Here is a 22,624-nt window from a genome sequence, read left to right on the forward strand (position 1 = left end):
CTGAGATATATGACAGTGGTGACATGAAATTTCACATAAGAGTTGGCTGTTGTCACAAGCTGTGAGTTAGAAAGCTTTGGCCTTTGTTTCTGCTACTTGGTCTTTTTAGATCTGCTTGTCAGTGATTTTCTTTTTCTTGATGTATTTTGTTCCTTTTTGATTTTTTTAGTTATAGGTTGCTCAGAATCATCATGTATTTGGACAGCCTTGAAAAAAACAGATTGACTGACTGACTGACTAACTAAATAAAGCTCCTACATTGGGGCATCCATAGACTTTATTTTAGGCAGTACTCAATGCTGGTATGAAAAGTTTTGTCCATTTACCAAAGGTGATAATGAAAATGAAAATGCTTTACAGTAGCTCTGTAGACAACCTAAGGTTTTTAATTACATTACATGAGCAGTGCTTATAAACAAAAATGTGTCCCTAAATTAAAAATTAAGTAAAATGTGGCCCAAGACATAAGGATAATTCAATCAGATGATGATGATGATGATGCCTCTGGAATTTTTTTTTTAAAGCTTCTCGTCAGTGGTACAATTTGCTCCACAGGAAATTAACTTAAACATTAATTTCCTGCCATTCTTTTCTGGTAAAGTCAAACTATTGGTATAAATGCAGCATTGTCAATGAACACTAGTCTATGTTTTATCAGTTTCTAAGAAATAGCAAACTTTCTCATTAATCAACTTTTTGGTGTCCATCATATATCAATCTAAATATTTGCTCGCTATATATTATCTTGCAAATCTATAAATTAGCCATGTAAAAAAGACAGGAAAAAAGAGAGTAAATGGTCACTGGACAGGTCTGTTGCTCATATTTGCTGACAGGAAAAAGTTGAAGAAACTCTAATTCTACCATAGTTCCTGACAATATTTTAACCAATTTAGTATTTCGCTCACATACCATAATCAACTTAGTCCTTCTACAGTAGACACCAACACTCTAGTCTAGAACAAGAATTTAATGCCATCATTAAAGTTCACACTAATCAACTGCACACTCTTGAAGTTCAGTAACACACACGATTTCTGAAAAAAATGCAAACTATATGTTTGTGCATATTGTATATGGATGATGAAACAGATATTTCATACATGGCATGGTAGGAGAAAAGCCACATTAACTTTTTGGATAAACAAAGTTCATATAAAAGTGTAAGCTTTCATAAACTGTAATTCAGTTCCTCGGATACTGATTGGCATACTGATTCAGGTTTTAAACTGGGGTGAGGCAAGGTGGAGACAGGTTGATTATAAAGGTGGAAATTACAGGTGAAACAGATTACAAGCACCTCATTAGTTCACAATTGTAATGTGTTAGAAACACATTATATTTCTTGAGGCATTCTGAGATTGCCTGAAAACCTTTGATATTTACTTTTTCCAAAACAGTCACTATAAGGTCTTCCATAGACTGCCTTACAACATCCTTATTTTGAAGTCTGATTTCAAATTTAAAATTAAAAATTGTAGAAAAAGTAAAGATGGCATGAATAAGGACTTTTGTAGCTAGGAATTTCACTCGTATCCTGGAAGGGTTATTTCTACATTACAGCTAATATTATTACAGACAGGAATGAAAATGACATTACCGTATTTTTCAGAGTATAAGATGCACCTTTTTACCCCCCAAAAGGGGGTGAAAATTTAGGTGCGTGTTATACACCGAATATAGTCCTGCCCACCCACTGGCCCCCATCCTTTGGCCTGTGCCTCGCAGCAATTATTTGGTTTATTATTATTGGTAAATATAATTAATTGATTTGTAAGAAATTGGATTGCATTGAAATAATTGGAATATTCATGTTCATATTGATTAATATACAAAAAAGATAGTTATATAACTAATTGATTTATATAAAAATGTTGAATTTGTATTAAACAATTGTAATATTAAATAATTAACCAATACGAGGATGGATATAAAAATAGATGACAATGGGAAGGGGTATAATATAAAATAGAAGGGAAAAATTGAATTTGATTAAGATTAGAGATGAAAATGAAGGGTAATATTGTTTTTTTTAAAAAAAATAGATGAGGAATTAATATGGCAAAAAGGAAATATAGAAATTGTAAATTTAATTGAAATGACTAAACACTGTTTAAATTTGTGAACCAGCCAAACACTCTGTTCAAAGCAAATAGATTGTATGTTTGTATGTGTGTTTGTCTTAAAAAAAAAAAAAAACCAACCAAAAATGGTAGGTGCGTCTTATACTCCGGTGCATCTTATACTCTGAAAAATACGGTATTTTCAATAATGAAATATTGAAAACCTTTCAAAAATCATGAGGATATCTGTAAGTTTTCCATGGAGCACAATTGCAACTAGGGATAATTCTGAGTAGGAAAACAGCATAAAATAGCATGAAACAGCATGGTTCAAAGAAAAATACTATTATTACTGTTTTTGATAAACTATGGTACTCTTAAACTGTACATCTTCAATTTTGCACCAAGAACCACTTTTATACAATCTGCATTTTGTTATCAACATTTAATATGAAATAAATTGAAAGATATAAAATGACAAACAAATTATAGTTTTTTAGCTAATAATGCTCAAATAATAGACAGAAATGGACATGTACTGAGGAATAGAGAACAATCTAGAGCAGCTTTTCTCAACCTTTTGGTGTGAAGTAATCTTTGAAATAATTTTCAGGTCTCATGAATCTGTTGCATAGAAATATCACAAAACATGAAAACTGCACAATTCATTTTTAACTACACATCCCACACATTTTACAGTGTTGACAAACAGCACAGTGATGGGCTTCATCAAAATTCCCACAATGTAAGTGCTAGCATTATTTCCACTTGAAATTTTAAAAATGTTTAATTTTTTATTTTTTTTAATCAGAGAACCCCTCATAACCTCTTTGAATCCCATAGGTCTTGTGCAGAACCACAATTGAGAAAGGCTGCTAGAGTCTATAGCGTGAAAGAGCACTATTTAAAAAGTTAAATTTAAGCACAAACTTACTGTTCCTGTTGTGCCCAAGGAAAGATGATTCATCTGTTGTGTCAAGGGGCCCATCATACTTGCTGGCTGCATGGACATTGTATGATCCATTGCTGATGTTAACACAGTACCCTATAAATACACATAGATTATGCAAAGTCTAGAAAAGGAATAAGAAAAAGTTTCCAAAGAAACCAGGATATGAACTTAAAATAAATAAAAGGAAATATAACTAAATTTAGTCCTGCTCTAATACCTTTCTCTATACATATCCTTGCAAACCATCCTTTATTCTATCACATCCACAATTTCTATCATGTCTATATACTTCATACATTGCTATTTGTTTTTTTAGTTTCTCGATTATCTTTTTTCTGAGCAGCTTATCAATTCCATCTGACCATAATTTTTCTGATTTTGAGGAGTCCTTGGTGTTCTCTGATTTGATTGGTTTTTTTTGCAAACATTTCATTATCAAAACTAGATAACATCATCAGTGCTAGTGATGATGTCCTCAGTGCTTTTTTGATCTTCTAATTCCTCTTGATTGTTCCTCATATATTTGATTTGTGATTCAATCCTCATTAAATTATTTGATCTGTCTATATGATTTGTCCTGATCATTCACTTTTGAGCTCAAGCATCTGCAGTAAAAATAAATTATCAGCAGTAAAAAATTGTTTTTTACTGCACTCTTCCACAAATATTCTGTAAATTACCAATTCTTATAGGATTCAACTTACTTTTTTATGTGTCTCCTGACATCTGCAATTCCACATACTATTTCTTTCAACAAACATTTATTCTTCATAGCAGACATACTGATACAAAATACAGTGTCTGCCAGTATTTACATGCTTTAAATTTCCTCATCCATTTTCCTTTGTTTTACATACATTTTATGAAGTACACAAATTCATCTGAGAAACCGGAAGCGTTGCGGTGAGACTGTCTGGAAAATAGCGGGCTCTGCTGAGCCTCGCAAAAACCCAGCCAGATAAACTGCTGTTGGAGGGTCTTCGGACCAGAACCATCCTGTAGGGACAGTGAAGAGGGAGAGGTGCCTCAGACAACCAAGAGGAACAGACAAGTTCTTCAAAAGGTCGGAGGCAGCTCTTCGAACCAGCAGCGGAGGTGGCAGCCATTAAAACAACTGCTTTGAAGCTGGGGCAACCAGAATAAGATTTTGTGCAGGAGCGGTGTTTGAATGGAGTACTGGTACCGGGTGAGTGATAGGCCAACTCACAGGTAAAAAAGGAATTAAAAAAAAAAGGTGTCCTGGCGAGGAAGGTGTCCCGGTGAGGAAACGTGTGGCTAATTCGCACTTGGGAATTTTAATGGAGGGAGAAGAACAAAGAAAAAGTTAAAGTACTAAAGCCCAGAAAAGAAAACTTTATATTTGGGTTTAAAATTGGATTACGAGAAATTAAAACTAATACAAGAAAAAGAAATCCGATAGAAAGTACTTTTTAATGAGGATTTGAAATAATTTTGACAGTTTTGAAATTTGAAGGAAGAACAAAGAGGAGGTTAAAATATTAAAGCTCAAGAAAAAAAATTACAACGGATTTAAAACTGAATTTGGAGAAATTAAATACAATAAAAGAAAAAATTTGAGAAAAAGTATTTTCTATGTGGATATAAAATACTTTTGTAAGCTAGATACTTTGCTGTTCTGAGAATTGTGGATTGGAGAAAGACATCTATTGGTGGAAAGAAAGTACTACAACGACCAGCCTGAAAATTGAAAGAAATAACAACAGTGACCTTGATCACTACAAGAAATGTGGGAAATTTTAAGGAATATTTGTTTCTTCTTAAAAGTGTTTGGTCTCGACTTCTAAAAGAGGTGGAAAACAATAAAGCTTTAATTTGGAGTCAATTGGACAAGCATTTGCTCTGGATATCATCTGGAAACAAAAAAGAGACTATATGGATTTAAATTTTAATTGAATATAAGTTAAAATATCAATAATTTTTAAAATTGACAATATGGAGTCTTGGATGTGTGAGGAATTAATTGAGATGCTCAAAAATGTATGGGAATCAATAAAGGGCAATAAAAAATTAGAAACTTTGTTAGAACACACAAAACAGGAAAAAAAGAATATAAATGAGAAGCAAGAAAATAATATTGAAAGAAAAGGAATTGAAGATAAAAAGTTAGATGATTACACTGGGATTTACAGTGGCAAAAAAAGAACGGGGGATATTTTCCAAAAAAGAATCAATCAAAGGGAAGAGAAGGAAATGGAAAAAGATTAGGTAAAAGCTTGGGGCGAATTATGCGAGTAATAGACTCAAAAGTTAGAGAAAGGATTCAGGAGAAATGATATAATAAATATAAAAAGAAAAAAAAGTTAAGAGAATGGGATGAAGGGAGAAAAAAGTAGGATTCTGGAGACACCAAGAGAAAATGGTTAAAAGGGGAAGAATAGTGGAAAGGAGGAAGGGAAATAAGGTATATATTCGTAGATCTAAGGGAACTGTATTAACATTTATAATCGTGAATGCAAAAAGTAAATATGATGATGTATATTGTGTATTGTAAAATGGAACAGCAGATGAAATATGAAGTGGTAATTTGGTTCAATTATGAAAATAACTGAAACTAAGAGACAAAATTGAAAGGTAAAAAAGTGTGATGGGGATTTTGAAATATTATGTTGTAAATGATGAAATAAAATAATTAATTGATGCTATAATAAGAAATTAGGAATTAAGGGCTGATAGGCAGTTATGGGTTCCTCCCGGTTCCGCTGAGCCAGTAGCGGTGACAATATGACATCACCAAACCGGTTCTGCCCCCCCATCCCCCGCATTATTCTTACCTTTTATTTGGCCCCATCCCCAATCTATTGCTGCCTCCTGAGTCCCAGCTAATGGCTAGAGGGAAAAAACTGTTTAAACTCTTGCCGCGGGGCTTCAAAGGGCCGCCCTACAGCTGATCAGTGTTAAAAGAAAACAAATGGGTAGACCGGTACCTGCAAAAATAAATGGGTAGACCGGTGCCTGCAAAAATACATGAATAGATCAGTGCCTGCAAAAATAAATGGGTAGACCAGTGCCTGCAAAAATACATGAGTAGATCAGTGCCTGCAAAAATACATGAGTAGATCAGTGCCTGAAAAAATATATGAGTAGATCAGTAAATATGGGTAGACCAGTGTCTGCAAAAATACATGAGTAGATCAGTGCCTGCAAAAATAAATGGGTAGACCAGTGCCTGTAAAAATAAATGGGTAGATCAGTACAGCTCTGTAAGCAGTTAAAAGCCTGGCAGACCAGTACCTCTGCTAAATCCTAAATAATTGTCACATGACCATGAAGCCACACCCACAAAATAAGCCATGCCCACAGAACCGGTAGTAAAAAATTTTAGAACCCACCCCTGCTGATAGTGATATTGCTTATTATGTACTAAGAAGAGATTAATTGAATAAGATGAAGTAGTCAAAAAATGTGATGGGGATTTTGAGAAATATACTTTATAAATGGAGAAATAAGATAATGAATTGAAGTAATGCTAAGAAATTAGGATTTGAAGGGTGGATGGTGATATTGTTTATACATTATATATTAAGAAGAGATTAAGATAAAATAAAAAGTAGGAAAAAAGAATATCATGGCAGAAATTGAAATATGTAAATTGTATTTGGAAAAAACAAAAAAGAAGACTGGAATAGATTATAAAAATCAATATATAACTATGTTATAAACTGTATAAGATGTGACCCCGTCAATACTCTGTTCATAAAATATGTATGTAAAAGAAAAATTTAATAAAACTTGTTAAAAAAACAAAAACAAACCCAAACAAACAATTTCATCTGCTTGAGCATATTCTTGTTATTCAGGCTAATATGTTTTGTTCACTCTATTTTCTCTTTCATATAGAAATATCTTGATTTTTTTAATACAAACATTTATGGAATCATTCTCCCAACTGCATAATATAACTTATTTAATATTTGATGTATATCATTTAAGTTTTCAGGCAGCAAGATAAAATTGTCTGCTTAAAAAAATGCAGATGTATAGCTTTCCCCAAGCTTATTTCTAATGTCACTACAATCATTCCTTATTTATTTATTCTTGAAGGTTTTAAACAAGTAGGGAGATATCATACATTCTTGCCTTAGTGCCTATTGCTGAATCATTCACTAAGAATTTGACTTAGTCTCATTTATGTTTTACTCCACTCATTATAGTTTTTATAGCATTCAGAAATTAAATTCAATATTTGCACAAAATCCATATTTGCACAAAACTTCCACAATTCAAGCTTATGTCATTTATCATCTGCTTTGTTTAAATCAACAAGTGATTATAACATTTTCTTTCTTAACATTAATACATCTCTCAGCAACTTGATGAAGAACAAACATCTACTCTATAGCTCCCCTTTACTACCCAGAAAAAGGCATACTATATTTTTCAAATGTTGTTCATGTTTACTTCTCATAAAATTTCCCAGGCATACTTGCAAACGAACTCCCTGGTAGTTCTTGAATTCAATCTTGCTACCTTTCCAGTAGTACATGGGGAAAAGTAATATGATTCTCCATCATCCTTAACAACTCAGGTTCATTTCACAGTTCCTCTGATTTTCCATTAATGTTTCAGGACTTCAGAATGATTCCTGATGTTTTCCTTGAAAATGGTGAATATATGCACAAGATCATATTTTAGAAATTGACTTTTCCCTACTGGTAGCACCTGGTATATCTTTGATTTTATTACTAAGTTCTTTCACTTCTACTTTAGCAATAGAGATAATTTTCAATTTATAACTATTTGTTTAGTGATCTTTTTTCTGATTTATGGAAAAAATATGCATTGGGGAAGTTGGATTCACTTAATAATTGCATCATTTGCTTACTGTCCACAGTAAAAATTGTTGTAAAATCAGATCCAACATGACTTATGACCACAATGACTTATAATGAAAATTCTGATCCCAATTGTGTTGCAGGTCAAGGCCTACCTAATGGTCAATATGATTTCTATGAATTCCATATTCAGGCTTCATTTTTGGTTCTTTGAAGACAATATTAGCTATTGCAAAATAATTGGAGTGGAAAAAATTGTTAAGTTTTTCTAGTGTTTCATTTCAATTTCATAAGAATCCAAGTACATTTTCTTGCTTAATATTTTCAACTGTAGTACTCTGTTTACAATACTTCCATGTTCTGTCAATTTCAAATTGAACTGGATTATAAAACCCATTAACCATCTCTTTTTTTGCATCCATGGTTGGAGCATAAACTTGGATGTTTATCATGCGTAAGAAGTCTAATTCATATTATTTGGCCAATAATTGATTGCGTCAAGTGCTGTTCTTGATATAACTGTACAAAAATTGCTATTCATTTTTTGTTTTCATTTGCTAAATAATAAACTGCGTGATCTTCTGACTGAAAGTATCCAATCCCAGTCCATCTCAATTTGCTGATGCCTGAGGTGCCAAATTTAATTTTTCATAGTACTGAACTTACAAGGAGCTGCTGATACAGTTCTACAGAAGAATTATTGAGTCTGTCATCTGCACCTCTATAACTAACTGGTTTGGTTCTGCAACCCAATAAGACAGACACAGACTTCAGAGGATAATTAGAACTGCAGAAAAAAACAATTGCTACCAACCTGCCTTCCATAGAGGAACTGTATACTGCATGAATCAAAAAGAGGGCTGTGAAAATATTTACAGACCCCTCGCATCCTGGACATAAACTGTTTCAACTCCTACCCTCAAAACGACACGATAGAGCACTGCACACCAGAACAACTAGACACAAGAACAGTTTTTTCCTGAACGCCATCACTCTGCTAAACAAATAATTCCCTGAACACTGTCAAACTATTTACTAAGACTGCACTACTATTAATCTTGTCATCGTTCCTATCACCCATCTCCTCCCGCTTAAGATTGCATGACTGTAACCTTGTTGCTGGTATCTTTACAATTTATATAGACTGTTTCCTAATATGATTTGATTGCTTATTTGTACGCTATGTTAAATGTTGTACCTTATCATTCTTGATGAATGTATCTTTTCTTTTATATACACTGAGAGCATATACACTGTTACGAATGGATGCATGGAGCACCCATTTGCATGCCTACCACTGATTGGCTAATCTAGTGGCGGGAAAAATAAACCGCTGTCAGTGGCCAGTGAGACTGCCAGAGCTCTTTAAAAAGAGAGCTCCGGCAGCCTGCTGGCCTCTTGCTCCTGATCACGGCTGGAAATAAAGTGCTGAAACAGACTACGGTATCCTGCCTCTTCTAATCGTGCCCTCTATTTAACACTGGTGATGAGGATGGGATCTGGAAGAGGAGAGGAAAGGGACAAAGGGCATTGACCTTCACCTTGTGGCATCCATGGTCATCTTCTCGAAAGGAATGATCTTGTCTGGCAAACAAAAAAATGACCAGCCAAACCTCTCCTGCACCAGCTCTCTACAACCCACAGATGGAGGAATGGCACACCTATATGGGACGATTCTGAATGTTCTGGGAAGCCAACAACTACCAAGACCTCCCAGACAACAGAAAAAGAGCCCTCTTCCTCACCTACTGTGGCACAAAATGTTACAAGGTGGCTCAGACCCTCGTATCACCAGCAGACATAGAATCGATGACCTGGTCCACACTGCAGAATATCCCAGAAGACCATTATGCAACAACAGCAATGCCAATGGTGAGCCAGAGCGAATTTTACCACTGGCGGCAAAGAGACAGTGAGACCATCAGCGACTTTGTGGCCAAGCTGCGAGAAATTTTAACCAAGTGCAAATTTGTCAATCTGGAGGAGATGATGAAAGATAGACTCATCTTGGGGATGAGGGACCTGAACCTACAGAAGAAGCTGCTGATTTGGAGGGGAGTCACCTTCAAAGATGTGGTTGAGGAAGCCAGAGACACAGAAGCTTCTGATAATTCTGCTGCCAACATCTGAAAGACCAACGGAGTACATTGTACCCAACGGGAGCCCAATTGGGCCACTGAGGTCCCTGAGAACAATGAAGACTGTGTCACTGCGTTTTTTTATTTACCAGCTGAGCTCATTATTTCTGGACTATCAGACTTTCTGTAGCTTGCCAAGAATCCTTATCAGTAAGCTAAACTGCACATGTCCACCCACATTCCTTCACACACTCTTCTTTGTTCTCTTGCCAGAAAGGTCCGGCTGAGAAATAGCCGGCATGAACTTTTTTCAAAAATGTAACTAATTAGATCAGTTAGATGTTTTATTTTCTTTATAACAAATAAATGAGTTTTCTTAGAAGAAATATCTTCGGGTTTTGTTTTCTTAAAGTATGCTTGCAAGGAAAAGCCTCGATCCACTCCTCTTAATCAAGATGCGATTGTCCCAAAGGCAGAATGGGATTAATCAGCGCCCTGACAGACTGGGAGGAGGAAGAGGCCGTGAACTGAATATACTCAGAAAGAAGGGTAAGCCAAAGAGAAAATGATTTTAAACAACCCCATAGCCCGGGATGCATGGATTTCCATGCTAGATCAGCTTTTTTTTAAAAAAATTGATTTATATGCCACCCTTCTCCGGAGATTCAGGGCGACTTACAATGCATTAAGCAATAGCCTTCATACTTTTGTATATTTATACCAAGTCAGCTTATCGCCCCCACAAACCGGGTCCTCATTTTACCTACCCAGAAAGGATGGAAGGCTGAGTCAACCTTGAGCCTGGTGAGATTCGAACTTACAGTAATTGCAGACAGTTGGTGTTAATCACAATGCTTTTAGTTTGCTGAGCCACCAGGCCCTACCAGTTTAAAGATGCCATATGCCTCCAGTGCCAGCAAAAGGGCCATATAGCTGAGGCCTGCAGGGCCACCCAGCCTATATCATACCAACCCTGACCCCAGGCTGGTCCAGGGAGGCAAGGACATACAAGACTGAGGCCCCAAAGAAACAAGCATAGGGAAGAACCATACTCAGAAGCAAGAGGAATAAATCAAACAACTGTGGGCCACTCAGACGCACATAACACTGATAAATACCATGTCACCATCCCTATAGTGGGGACCCCTTGCTGCATGAAATTAGACACGGGGTGATGAAGAAACCCAATCGAAAAGAGGAAAGGTATTTATTGAGAAACCTATAATATACAAATAAAGTGAGGTCGGATAGACCTAACTGATATATAAAGAGATATAAGTTGTTTTATCTCCCTCAGAATATAATGTAGACATAGCGTATTGAATATTTAGTTGTTAAGATATTACTTGCAGATATGTTTGTTATTTATTATGTTGTCTTGTATGTTATTTATATGGTGTGTTGTGATTTTCTGTTTTTTAATGAAAAATGTAAATAAAGATTATTTTTTTAAAAAAAGAAAAGAAAATGAGATTCAAAACATCACTTTACCAAATTAAGGTTAAGAAAGTCAAATTCCTGGGATATCTAATTGATGGTTCAGGGATCCACCCCACTGATAGTAAAATCAAGGCAATTAAAGGAGCCCCAACCCCAAAGAACAAAACTGAACTCCAGGCATTTCTTGGGCTGCTAAATTTTTATAGTATTTTCTTAAAACAGAAAGCCACCATTGCTGAGACATTGCACAGACTACTAGGGAAGTCGGCCACGTGGACCTGGAGAAGGAAGGAAGCCCACGCATTTGCAGCCGTTAAAGACTAGTTATCTTCAGACACTGTTCTTATTCAACACAATGAAACTCTTCCCCTCGTAGTGACTTGCGATGCTTCTCCTTTTGGGATGGGAGGAGTCCTCAGCCATAGGCTGCTGGATGGCACAGAAGCCCCAATTGCATTTTATTCAAAAACATTATTACCCACCAAAAGGAATTACAGCCAATTAGATAGGGAAGCCCTGGCTACAATGGTGGGTATTAAACTGTTCCACGAATATGTGTATGGGAGGAAATTCCAACTCATAACCGACCATAAGCCGCTGTTGGGTTTCATTGCTGGGGACTGACAAACCCAAACTACATGTCCCCCAGGATGGCCAGGTGGGCAATTTTCCTGATGGGGTATGACTACAAGCTGCTGCACAGACTGGGAAAGAAGATTACCAATGCCGATGCTCTCAGTAGATGCCCCCTGCCAGAGCTTGTCGAGGACCAGCTCCAGCCACACAAGTACTACTTATAGACATTGGACTTAACAGCCCAATCACCTCCAACAGAATAGCAGAGTATAGAAGGAAGGATAAATTGTTGTCCAAAGTTTTAAACTGGTGTTGAGGGGGTGGCCACAAGAGAAACTGAGTGAAACGTTCAAAACATTCCAAACTAAACAATTAGAATTTTCAACACTATTATGGAGGAAGAGAGTGATTGTGCCACAGGGGCTAAGGAAACAAGTCCTGGAAACATTAAACATGGGTCACCCGGGGATTATGCGAATGAAGGTGCTGGCCCGGAGCTATATATGATGCAAACTTGGACAGAGACATTGCAGAATGGGTAGCGACATGTCTGCCATGCCAGGAAGCCTGGCCAGCTCTACCCCAGGCACCCATCAGGGAGTGGGAAAACCCTAAGGGTCCATAGTCACAGATACATATTGAGTTTGCTGGACCGATGGGGGGGGGAAACAAATGTTTCTAATTGTCATTGATGTGCATTCAAAATGGCTAGAAGTAGTGATAATGCCCAACCTGACCACAGAAGCAATGATAAGGGCATTAAGAAAATTGTTTGCAACCCATGGATTACCAGACATCCTTGTCTCTAACAACAAGCCACAGTTAACCGCAAAAACAATCAAGTCATTCTTAGCAGAGCAAGGAATTAGACATGCCCTGGTTGCCCCATTTACTCTGGCTAGTAATGATCAGGCAGAACGAATGGTGAGAATGACCAAAGAAACACTCACCAGAATGGGCGAGTGTTTCTCACCAGTAACTGGCAGGAAAAGATTGACAAATTCCACTTAGGCCAACATATCACCCCCCGCGCAACCACTAATAAAAGAACAGCCGAGTTATTAATGGGCCGGAGACTAAGGTCACCATTGGACTGGTTGTACCCCCATTACCACCTGGAGATACCACTGGATTCAATCCGACAACTCCAGGAGTTCGAAGAAGGGAATTTGGTGTTTGCCCATAATTACATGGGCTACCACACATGGGTACAAGCAAGGGTAGTAGCCATAACAGAGCCAAAGTTATACCAGGTGGAACTGGAGGATGTCAGAGGATGGAGAAGGCATATTGATCAACTCCGAAATAGACTAGGGTAGACCTTGTTAAGTTGGGTGAATGAGGACGCAGCAAGCCAGGCAGTGAGTGACAACAGCTCTTTATTGTAGGGTGAGAACCCAGAAACCAACCTAGGGAAACAGCTCCCCTTATATACCTTGCAGCTGTGGTGATCAGCCAATCAGCTGATGGTCAGTTAGTTTAAACTTCCTGCCGAGAAACCTATTTACATAACACTCCTCCCCTCCCAGAAGTCACTTGGGGTTACTATTAGCATACAAAGTCTCTCAGGTGACTAGGGCGTGTACGTATCCTGGTCGACCTGTGCAGTTCAGTCGGAGGGGAGGCTTCGAGCAGGTCGGAGGGACTCCGTGTCTTTCCCTGCTCCGCCAATGGAAACCTCCGAGATCTCTTTGTGGGCGGCAACTTCTCCGGTCGGTCGAACCTCTTCGACAGGGCGGCGCTGGACGCCAGAATCGACAGCTAAGTCCTCCGCTGCACTCGGGCTTGATGTAGTTTGTGGTTCTGGTTGGTAGTCAGGGAACGGCTCGTTGAAGTTTTCCTCAGTGTCTTTGGCTATTCGTCTGCTCAGTTGATCTATGTGTCTGCGCCAAACTCTCCCGCCCCGTGTCTACTCTGTATGATTTGGGCCCTGTGATTTCTGTGATTGTTCCTGCTTCCCAGAGTGGGCCCTTCCCATAGTTCCTAGCATGGATTGGAGTCCCTATGGTGAATTCCCTGAGTTTCCTCTCCCCCCCTTTGAAAGTTTCGGGGGAGTAGTTGGGATTTAGCCTATCCAGTACCCCTCGGAGCTTCCTTCCCATTAACAACTCTGCCAGGCTTCTGCCTGCGGCGGTACAAGGTGTGGTGTGCTGTGCTGTTAGAAACGATCTATTCTTTCCTGCCAATCCCTGGGGCCTAGGTGAGAGAGGGCCTCCTTGGCCGTTCTTACAAATCTCTCAGCCTGTCCATTACTAGCTGGATGGAACGGGGCAGAGAGCACATGTCTGATCCCCAGGTCCACTAGGTACCCCTCTAATTGTGTGGCCGTGAATTGGGGCCCGTTGTCTGAAATAGGATATCCAGTAACCCATGGGTGGCGAACAACTGTCTCAGTTCCTTAATAACCATGTCGGTGGTAGTGGCCCTCATGAGCTTAATCTCTAGCCACTTTGAAAATGCGTCCACTATGACCATAAAGATCTGTCAGTGAAATGGGCCAGCGAAGTCTATGTGGATCCTGGACCAGGGACCTTGGGGCCTTTCCCACTCCCGTACCGGTGCTGTTGGTGGATCTGGCCTAGACTCTTGGCAGGGTTGACAGCTCCCCACCCACTCGGTAATGTCTTTGTCCATGTTAGGCCACCAGACGTAGCTCCTGGCTAGCCCCTTCATTTGAACGATCCTAGGGTGCCCTTCATGCAATAGGGTTAAGACCTTTTCCCTTAGGCACAAGGGAACAATAACTCGATCGCCCCATAACAGACATCCCCCTTGCATTGTTAGTTCGTCCCTTTTGCTAGCGTACTGGTTAAATTCCCCGCTCTCAGTCTTTTCCGGCCATCCCCTTGTCACCCAACTCACGACCTTCCTGATCACGTGGTCCTTGGTTGAGGCTCTCGCTACCTCTGCTGATGTAATGGGTCCCGAGTCCAATACGTCTATCAGCAGGATTGGGATGCCGGGTGTGGGGTCTTCTAGCTGGTCTGGTAGTGGGCATCGGCTGAGTGCGTCGGCGTTGCTCATGTCCACCCCTGGTCGATGTACCAGGCGATAAGAGTAGGTTGCAAGGAAGATGGCCCAGCGTGTCATCCTGGGTAATAGGGCTGCCGGTGTTGGTCGGTCTCCTGCGATGAGACCCAGGAGCAGGCGATGGTCGGTGATCAGGTCGAAGTCCCTCCCGAATAGGTATTCGTGGAATTTCTTTACCCCCAAGACGGCGGCGAGGGCCGCTTTGTCAAGCTGGCTGTAATTTCTCTCAGCACTTGGAAGAGTTCGGGAGTAGTAGGCGATGGGTGCCTCTAGGCCTTTTGGGAGTCTATGGCTCAGGATGGCTCCCATGCTGAAAGGGGACGCATCACAAGCTAAAACAAGGGGAAGCGTAGAGTTGTATTGTATCAAGAAACTCTCGGCTGACAGCAGTTTTTTAATGTTCGTGAATGCTGTAGCCTCGGCTTTCCCCCATTTCCAAGTGGACTTCTTAGCTAACAGTCTGTGCAGGGGTTCAGCCACTGTTGCCTTGTCCTTCAGGAAAATCGTGTAGAAATTTAAAAGTCCCAGAAATGCCTGCAGTTCTGCCTTGTCTTTAGGGGTGGGGGCCTCCTGGATCGCCCTGATCTTACTCTCAGTCGGATGTATGCTGGTGCCGTCTACTTGGTACCCCAGGAATTCTACTGAAGGGACCGCAATCATACACTTGTTGCGTTTGACCCTGAGTCCAGCATTCCTGAATTTTTCCAGGACCTTTCTGAGCCTCCCCCCTAGTTGTTGTTCATCTTCAGCGGTGACAAGTACGTCATCGAAATATGGGACCACCCCGGGGATCCCTTGCAACTGCTCCATAGTGCTTTGAAATAGTCCCGGGGCTATGCTAACTCCAAACTGCAGGCGGGTGCATTTGAAGGCACCTCTGTGAGTTACTATGGTCTGTGCTTCCGCAGTAGCGCCATCTACCGGCAGCTGCTGGTATGCCTGCGCAAGATCAAGTTTAGCGAATATCTTGCCGGGACCTAGGGATTGCAGCAAATGGTGTACAATTGGAATTGGGTAAGCGCTCTGTTGAAGGGCCTTATTAATTGTACATTTATAATCTGAGCATATGCGCACTGACCCGTCTGGCTTTACGGGTGTCACAATTGGGGTCTCCCATCTGGCGTGGTTGACTGGCACAAGCACTCCCTGCTTAATTAATTTGTCCAGCTCAACGTCTATTTTAGGTTTCAGAGCGAATGGTACTCTTCTTGGTTTCAATCGGATTGGGGCAATGTCGGGGTTGAGGTTGAACGAGATAGGGGTCCCCACATACTTGCCGAGCCGCTCGTCAAACACATCCTGGAACTTCTGCATCAGGCTTCGTACATTGCGGACTCTGGTGAATCCCATGCCCAGGGCTCGAAACCAGTCCATGCCCAGGAGGCTTGGGAGCTTGCCATTGACGATGGTGAGGGGAAGCTTCTCGCTGAATTCCCCGTATTGCACTTGGAATTTCCCTATTCCTTCTACAGGGATGCGGTTCCCCTGGTAGTCCTTCAGTCTGCGCCGCTGTGGTTGGAGCTGCTGCTTGTGTACACTGGGGATGGCTTTCTTTAGGTTGTCCCACAACATGATGGTTATGAGGGATCCCGTGTCGATTTCCATCTGGCACTCACATCCCTCGATCTCGACCACGGTGTAGGTCTTTTCTCCGGGAGAGGTGCAGGTCTGGCTGATTCGGATAATGTAGGCCTCGACGTCTTCAGATTTCGCGCCCTTCTGGCTTCCGCCATCCTTATTGGGCCTCCGGCACAGCACTGTCTTGGATTGGCCAGCCTCATGGTTTGTAGCCTTGCGCCTGCTTGACCCTGCAAACTCGGGCGATGTGGACCTTCTTTTCACAGAAACGGCAGATGGCATCCCTGAACTTACAGTTCTGTTGGGAGTGGGGTCCTCCGCAGCTGGCCAGTTGTCCCTGGGTCCTCGTCGGTCCGGCCTTGACTGCTCGGTGCGGTAGACCGCCTCCTCGGACTCCCCTTCGCTCTTGTGCTTACGGCTTCACGGTGCACTGTCACCGACCTCTGCGCTGCCCGGCCATGGATGGTCCCTTGCAATCTCTCAGCGGCCTTAATGGAAGACTCTTGGGCTCTGGCTTCATCTAGTGCGATATGCAGGGTCAGGTTTGATCTCGCGAGTAGCCTCCTCTGTAGCCGGCTGTCCCTCACTCCGCAAATTAGTTGCTCTCGGAGCATTTCATCCAAATCTCGGTATTCGCACTGGTTTGCGGCCTTACGTAGGGCAGCGACGTACTCGCTGATCGACTCTCCGTCCTGCTGCAATCTTTGCCGGAACTTGTACTGCTGGATGTACTTCGAAGGCATTGGGGTATAGTGGTCTTTCAGCAGGGTCTACAGCATTGACCATGATATGGTGTGGACCTAATTCGGCTCTGATAAGGCTTCAGCCGTGTCGAACCGTGGTCCGCAATAGCTCAGGAACAGGGCCTTCTTCCGAACATCCGGTAGTCCTTGCAGGTCGTTGGCCACCATGAAGCACTCAAACTGGGACATGTAGGATCCCCACTTTTCTTCCTTGGGGTTGAAAGGCACTGGTGGTGTGTAGGCAGACATCGTTTCGCGATTCTCCGGTGTTCCGCTCGCTTGCCTGGCTGGATTCTGGATTCGGGCGTTCCGCTTCTCTCTCGGATTGTGGCTTCAGCTCTTTCCTTGGCTTCTGGCCTCAAACCCCATCCTCGTCACCAATGTTAAGTTGAATGAGGACGCAGCAAGCCAGGCAGTGAGTGACAACAGCTCTTTATTGTAGGGTGAGAACCCAGAAACCGACCTAGGGAAACAGCTCCCCTTATATACCTTGCAGCTGTAGTGGTCAGCCAATCAGCTGATGGTCAGTTAGTTTAAACTTCCCGCCGAGAAACCTATTTACATAACAGATCTGGTTAAGGCAACCTGAAAAATCCACCATCCAACAGGACCAGAATCCCGGGAGGCCACTAAGTGAGCCTCCCGGGATTCTTGGGGAGTTTGCTCCTCAAGGTGCAAAAACAGCAAGCAGAAACCCGTACAATAAAAAACTGTCCCTAGCTCCAAGCAACACAGAGACCCTAGACTCAAATCCGAGAAAAGACCGCCAACACTTATCTGAGGAACCAGGAGTCCAGCGATGAGATCCAGGAATCAAAGACGGAGAGGCCGGGGCAGAGTCCTCCATGCCCATGGGAGTGTTCCAGGAGGTTCCTTTCAAGGACTCAGGAGTGGCAGCAGGCCTGACTGCACAGCTGCTGCCATTGGAACAAGTGAACCATGCAGGTCCGGTCATGCCCTGAAGCGCCCCGCCTACCTGCGGGACTCAGTTGCCTAATTACAAAAGTGGTTGTGTTTTATCTAGGAGGGAAAGGGTGCTACATATGGACGTACAGCGTACCCATTTTCATGCCCGCTGCTGATTGGTTAATCTACTGGCAGGAAAAATAAACTGCTGTCAATGGCTGGCGAGACTGCCAGAGCTCTTTAAGAAGAGAGCTCCGGCAGCCTGCTGGTCTCTTGCTCCTGATCGCATATGGAAATAAAGTACTGAAATTGGCTACAGTGTCCCGCCTTTTCTATTCGTGCCCCCTATTTAACATGCACCAAGACTAATTCCTTGTGTGTCCAATCACACTTGGCCAATAAAAAATTCTATTCTATTCTAAAAAAACTTTCTCATACTTACCTTTCATATTCCCACTATAATTCCTTCTTTTCAGGCTCCCTGTGAAGATGGACAACTGACTACAAGCCTAGGGAGGCTTGTCTCTGGACTGTGGATTTTTTCAATTTACTAACAGAAAGAACAGTTTTTGCTTTAGTTTATATGACTCTCTTGGGTTAGGGAAAGTCCTAGAACCGTGATGGCGAACCTATGGCATGTGTGCCTGAAGTGGCACATGGAGCCATGTCACCTGGCACTCATGGCATTGCCCATTCCTCTTCTAGGTTTCTGGCATGCATGCACACGCAACGATCAGCTGGCCTTCATGCGTGCAGCAGTGCCGGAAACTGAAAGAGCTGGTCTTCTGTTTTCCGGCCAGCTGATCATTGTGTGCACATGCATGCCAGTAACTGGAAGACTGGCCAGTGAGCATGTGTGCGCAGCAAACCAGAAGTTCATTTTCTATGCTTGCATGCCCCCAGGGTAGCTCCTCTTCTGGGTTGTTGCCCAGACGAGTGCAATTCCCCAGCAGAGAAAAATGAGTCATTGAAAAATGTAAAACAAACTGAAGGGAATTACAGGAGGCAAATTAAAACTTTGCTGAAAATTCTGCATTCTCATGCCTAGAGCCCCATGCAGTCTGATAAATAAGCAACTGCCACCTGAAAAGAACCGACAATAGATTATAGTACCGAGTGCCAAAAAAGGAGTGCGAGTGTGTGTGGCACTCTCCCCTAAATGCTAGCTATCGTCGCTGCTCCCTTCTCCCTCTCTGTTTCTGCTGCTGGGTCATCCCGTATGAAGAAGCAGAGAGGGGAGAGTGAGAGGTTGCTGCTTTTGGGACTTGAGGATTCAGGAAGCATCTGGGTCCGGCTCAGCCAGTTTCTCTTCCTCTCACAACCAGCTTTCCCAGTCTAGCTTGACTCAGGCTTCCTCCCCAGGCCCCCGTCCATTTCCCCCTCAACAGCCGGACAAAGCTAGGCAAAGAGCCAGCCCTCACCGGTGCCCAGCTTTACATTGCCCTGCAAAAAAAATTGAACTTACAGCTATTGCAGCCTTTCTTTCTACCTATTTTCTGCCCAGGCCTGGCCTAATCTGTCAAAGGTCTCCTCCTGCATGCCACCCGCTCTCCCTTCACCAGTTGCATGTGTCACCCCATTTCCCCTCCTTCAGAGGCCCTGGCCCTAGCCCCGCTTCCTCCCCCATGACCCACCTCTTTCTTTGGGCTTACCTTCCTCCTATGGCAGCTGGTGGGAGAGGGGAAGGCAAGGCAGGACTGGGCCATCGCAACTGGGCTCCCACAGCCCGCATCTTGCCCCCCTTGTTGCAAGATGCCAAGTTTTGTCCCCCATAATTGCCTCTTTCTTCAGGCTTACCTTCCTCCCGCGGTGGCTGTTGGCAGAGGGGAAGGCAAGCTCTCTTTTTCAGTGCAACTGTAAGAAACTTCCCAGCTGCTGCCTCTTTGCCAGCTGGAACCAAGTTTGGCAGCAGTGGTTGGCTGGATGCATCTTGCGCTGAAAACTACCAGAGGTCTTGAATGCACCGAAATCAGGGGTGAAATGCTATCAGTTCAGGGCGGTTCACCCGAACCGGTGGTAAAAATGTTACTGGTTCCCCTGACCCGGTAGTAAAAAAAATGTTTTAGAAAGAAAAGAAAAAAAAGTTCCAACGATTGCTGATTGTCTGAACTTGTTTTTTAGCATTTTTTTTATTACCAGTTTGGGCAATAGATAGTAAAAAAAATGCTAAAAAAAAGTTTAAAAAAAGTTCCGACAATAAGCTGTGACAATCAGCTGTGCTGTGTGATCCTTGGAACTTTTTTTTATTTTACTTTTTAAAGCATTTTTTTACTACCTATTGCCCAAACTGGTATTTTTGTGTAAAGTGTGATAGTTTGTTTTTGAGCTCTCTGTAACTCTGTGAGGTTCCTGCTTTTTTCAGGGGCCATTTTGTGTGAAGTCCAGCTGCTTTTGCATTGTGTATGAGTCAGTTGTGTAGCTTTTGTGTTATTTTTGTGTAAAGTGTGATAGTTGGTTTTCCTGGTCACATGCCAACCAAGCCATGCCCACCAAGCCACGCCCATCAAGCCACACCCACAGAACTGGTAGGGAAAAGTTTTGAATTTCACCATTGGCCGAAATCCTTTAGTATTAGGATTGTGGCTCTGATTAGTTCTATAGAACTCTCTTAAAGAGAGAATATACTGTAGTAAGAAAGATTTAACTTTTACTTGATAGCAGAAAACATAAATGTTTCTAAGCCAATCATTTCTCAGCTCAACCAACCTCATAAGCTTGTTGTGCTTAGGAGAGTTTCTTATATGTTCCATCTTGATCCTCCAGAGAAAAAGTAAAAGAGAAAACAAATCATATTTGAAATAAAATAACAGGATATTCCAGAAGAGCTGCATTTAATATGCCTATAGGAATTTACTCAATATTTTCAAACTGAGTACACAAACATGGCATCATGACACCACCACTACCCCACCACCACCACAATGCCATTGCTACAAACAAAATACACCTATGTGTTAGAAATAATGGAATATGGACAAGTCAAAATTAACTGGCATTAGATTATCTTGATATTATCTGAATACGAAATAAACTGAAAGATATAAAATGACAAACAAATTATAGTTTTATTAGCTACCGTATTTTCTGGAGTATAAGATGCACCTTTTCCCCCCTAAAAGGGGGTGAAAATTTGGGTGCGTCTTATACACTGAATGTAGCCCCGCCTAACCACTGGCCCCCACCCTTTGGCCTCTGCCTCCCAGCAATTTACCTCCTTGCAGCATGCAGCAAGAAGAAACAGCCCATTTCAGCTTCAGCACAGCCTAATTAGCACAAGTTGATTGTCCATTGGATTGGCCTCCCGCCTCTCAGCTGTTTCAGGCTGTAGGGATTGCCATTGCCTACTGCTATGCAGGCCTCTGCTACTTGCTGCAAGGAAGTAAATTGCTGGGAGCAGATATTTTTTTCTTGTGCTAATCAAGCTATGCTGAAAACAAAATGAAAGTAAAGCAGGCTATTTGCGGTTTGCTGCAATGAGGCAAAACTGCTGGGAGGCAGAGGCAGATTTCTTTTTCTTGTTTTCCTCACCAAAAAAGGTAGGTGCATATTATAGTCCGGTGCATCTTATACTCCAAAAAATACGGTAATAATGCTCAAATAATAAAAGGAAATGGACATGTACTGAGGCATAGAGAACAATCTAGAGCAGCTTTTCTCAACCTTTTTGGTATAACGTAATCTTTGAAATAATTTCCAGGCCTCATGAGCCCTCATGGGCTTTGTCAAAATTCCCACAATATAAGTGCTAGCATTGCTTTCCACATAAAATTTTTAAAATTATTTTATTTTTATAAAAAAAATATTTTTTTTATTTTTTTAAATATTCCAGAAGAGCTGCATTTAATATGCCTATAGGAATTTACTCAATATTTTCAAACTGAGTACACAAACATGGCATCACCATCACCATCACCACCACCGCCACAATGCCATTGCTACAAACAAAATACACCTATGTGTCAGAAATAATGGAACATGGACAAGTCAAAATTAAGTGGCAGTAACAGTAATTTTACTGTTTAGCATACATTTAATAATGATTGAAGTGTGCTGTATATTGGTTAAAATCAATAGTATGATTATACTTGAAATTTACAAAAAATAAAATATGCATAAAATAATCTACATTATGCAACCTTAATATACTGGTGCATTATAAATTAAACTCCATTTTGAATTCACCTGATTTTAAATCTTATTTTGATAGGTCTGTCCATTCCAGTCTTTAAGTGAAGCATTACTTCGGGAAAACTCATACAATCTCTGTGTTGAATAATCTCGAATACTCTAATCTACACTGTTCTAAAATGGAACCAGTGCTCATTTCTTGGAAAGCAAAACACAATTATAGTTGTAAGCCTCTCAGTAAATATTAGCTTTGTTTTTCTTATTTTTAAATTTTGGAGGCACTCAAGTTTATTTATCTAACACTAATTATAATTTAACATGACTGTTATCTGTCTTT

The 22,624-nt window shown here is 41.3% G+C and overlaps 1 protein-coding gene across 3 annotated transcripts in view; it reads right to left on the reverse strand.

Annotated features, from left to right (window-relative positions):
• RBMS3 (RNA binding motif single stranded interacting protein 3) overlaps nucleotides 1–22,624 on the reverse strand; it is a 937,042-nt gene that overhangs the window by 58,779 nt on the left and 855,639 nt on the right. For all 3 annotated transcript variants that reach the window (XR_004588862.3, XM_060685802.2, XM_034404015.2), the window contains exon 11: nucleotides 2,998–3,108. Coding sequence is in view for 2 of the 3 variants with exons in the window: in XM_060685802.2 (XP_060541785.1) it covers nucleotides 2,998–3,108 (111 nt within the window). In the remaining variant the exon portion in view is untranslated. The remainder of the gene's footprint in view (nucleotides 1–2,997; nucleotides 3,109–22,624) is intronic.

The sequence above is a fragment of the Pantherophis guttatus genome, chromosome 4, assembly GCF_059756535.1.
Source record: "Pantherophis guttatus breed Tessera chromosome 4, ASM5975653v1, whole genome shotgun sequence".
Classification (NCBI taxonomy): Eukaryota; Metazoa; Chordata; class Lepidosauria; order Squamata; family Colubridae; genus Pantherophis; species Pantherophis guttatus.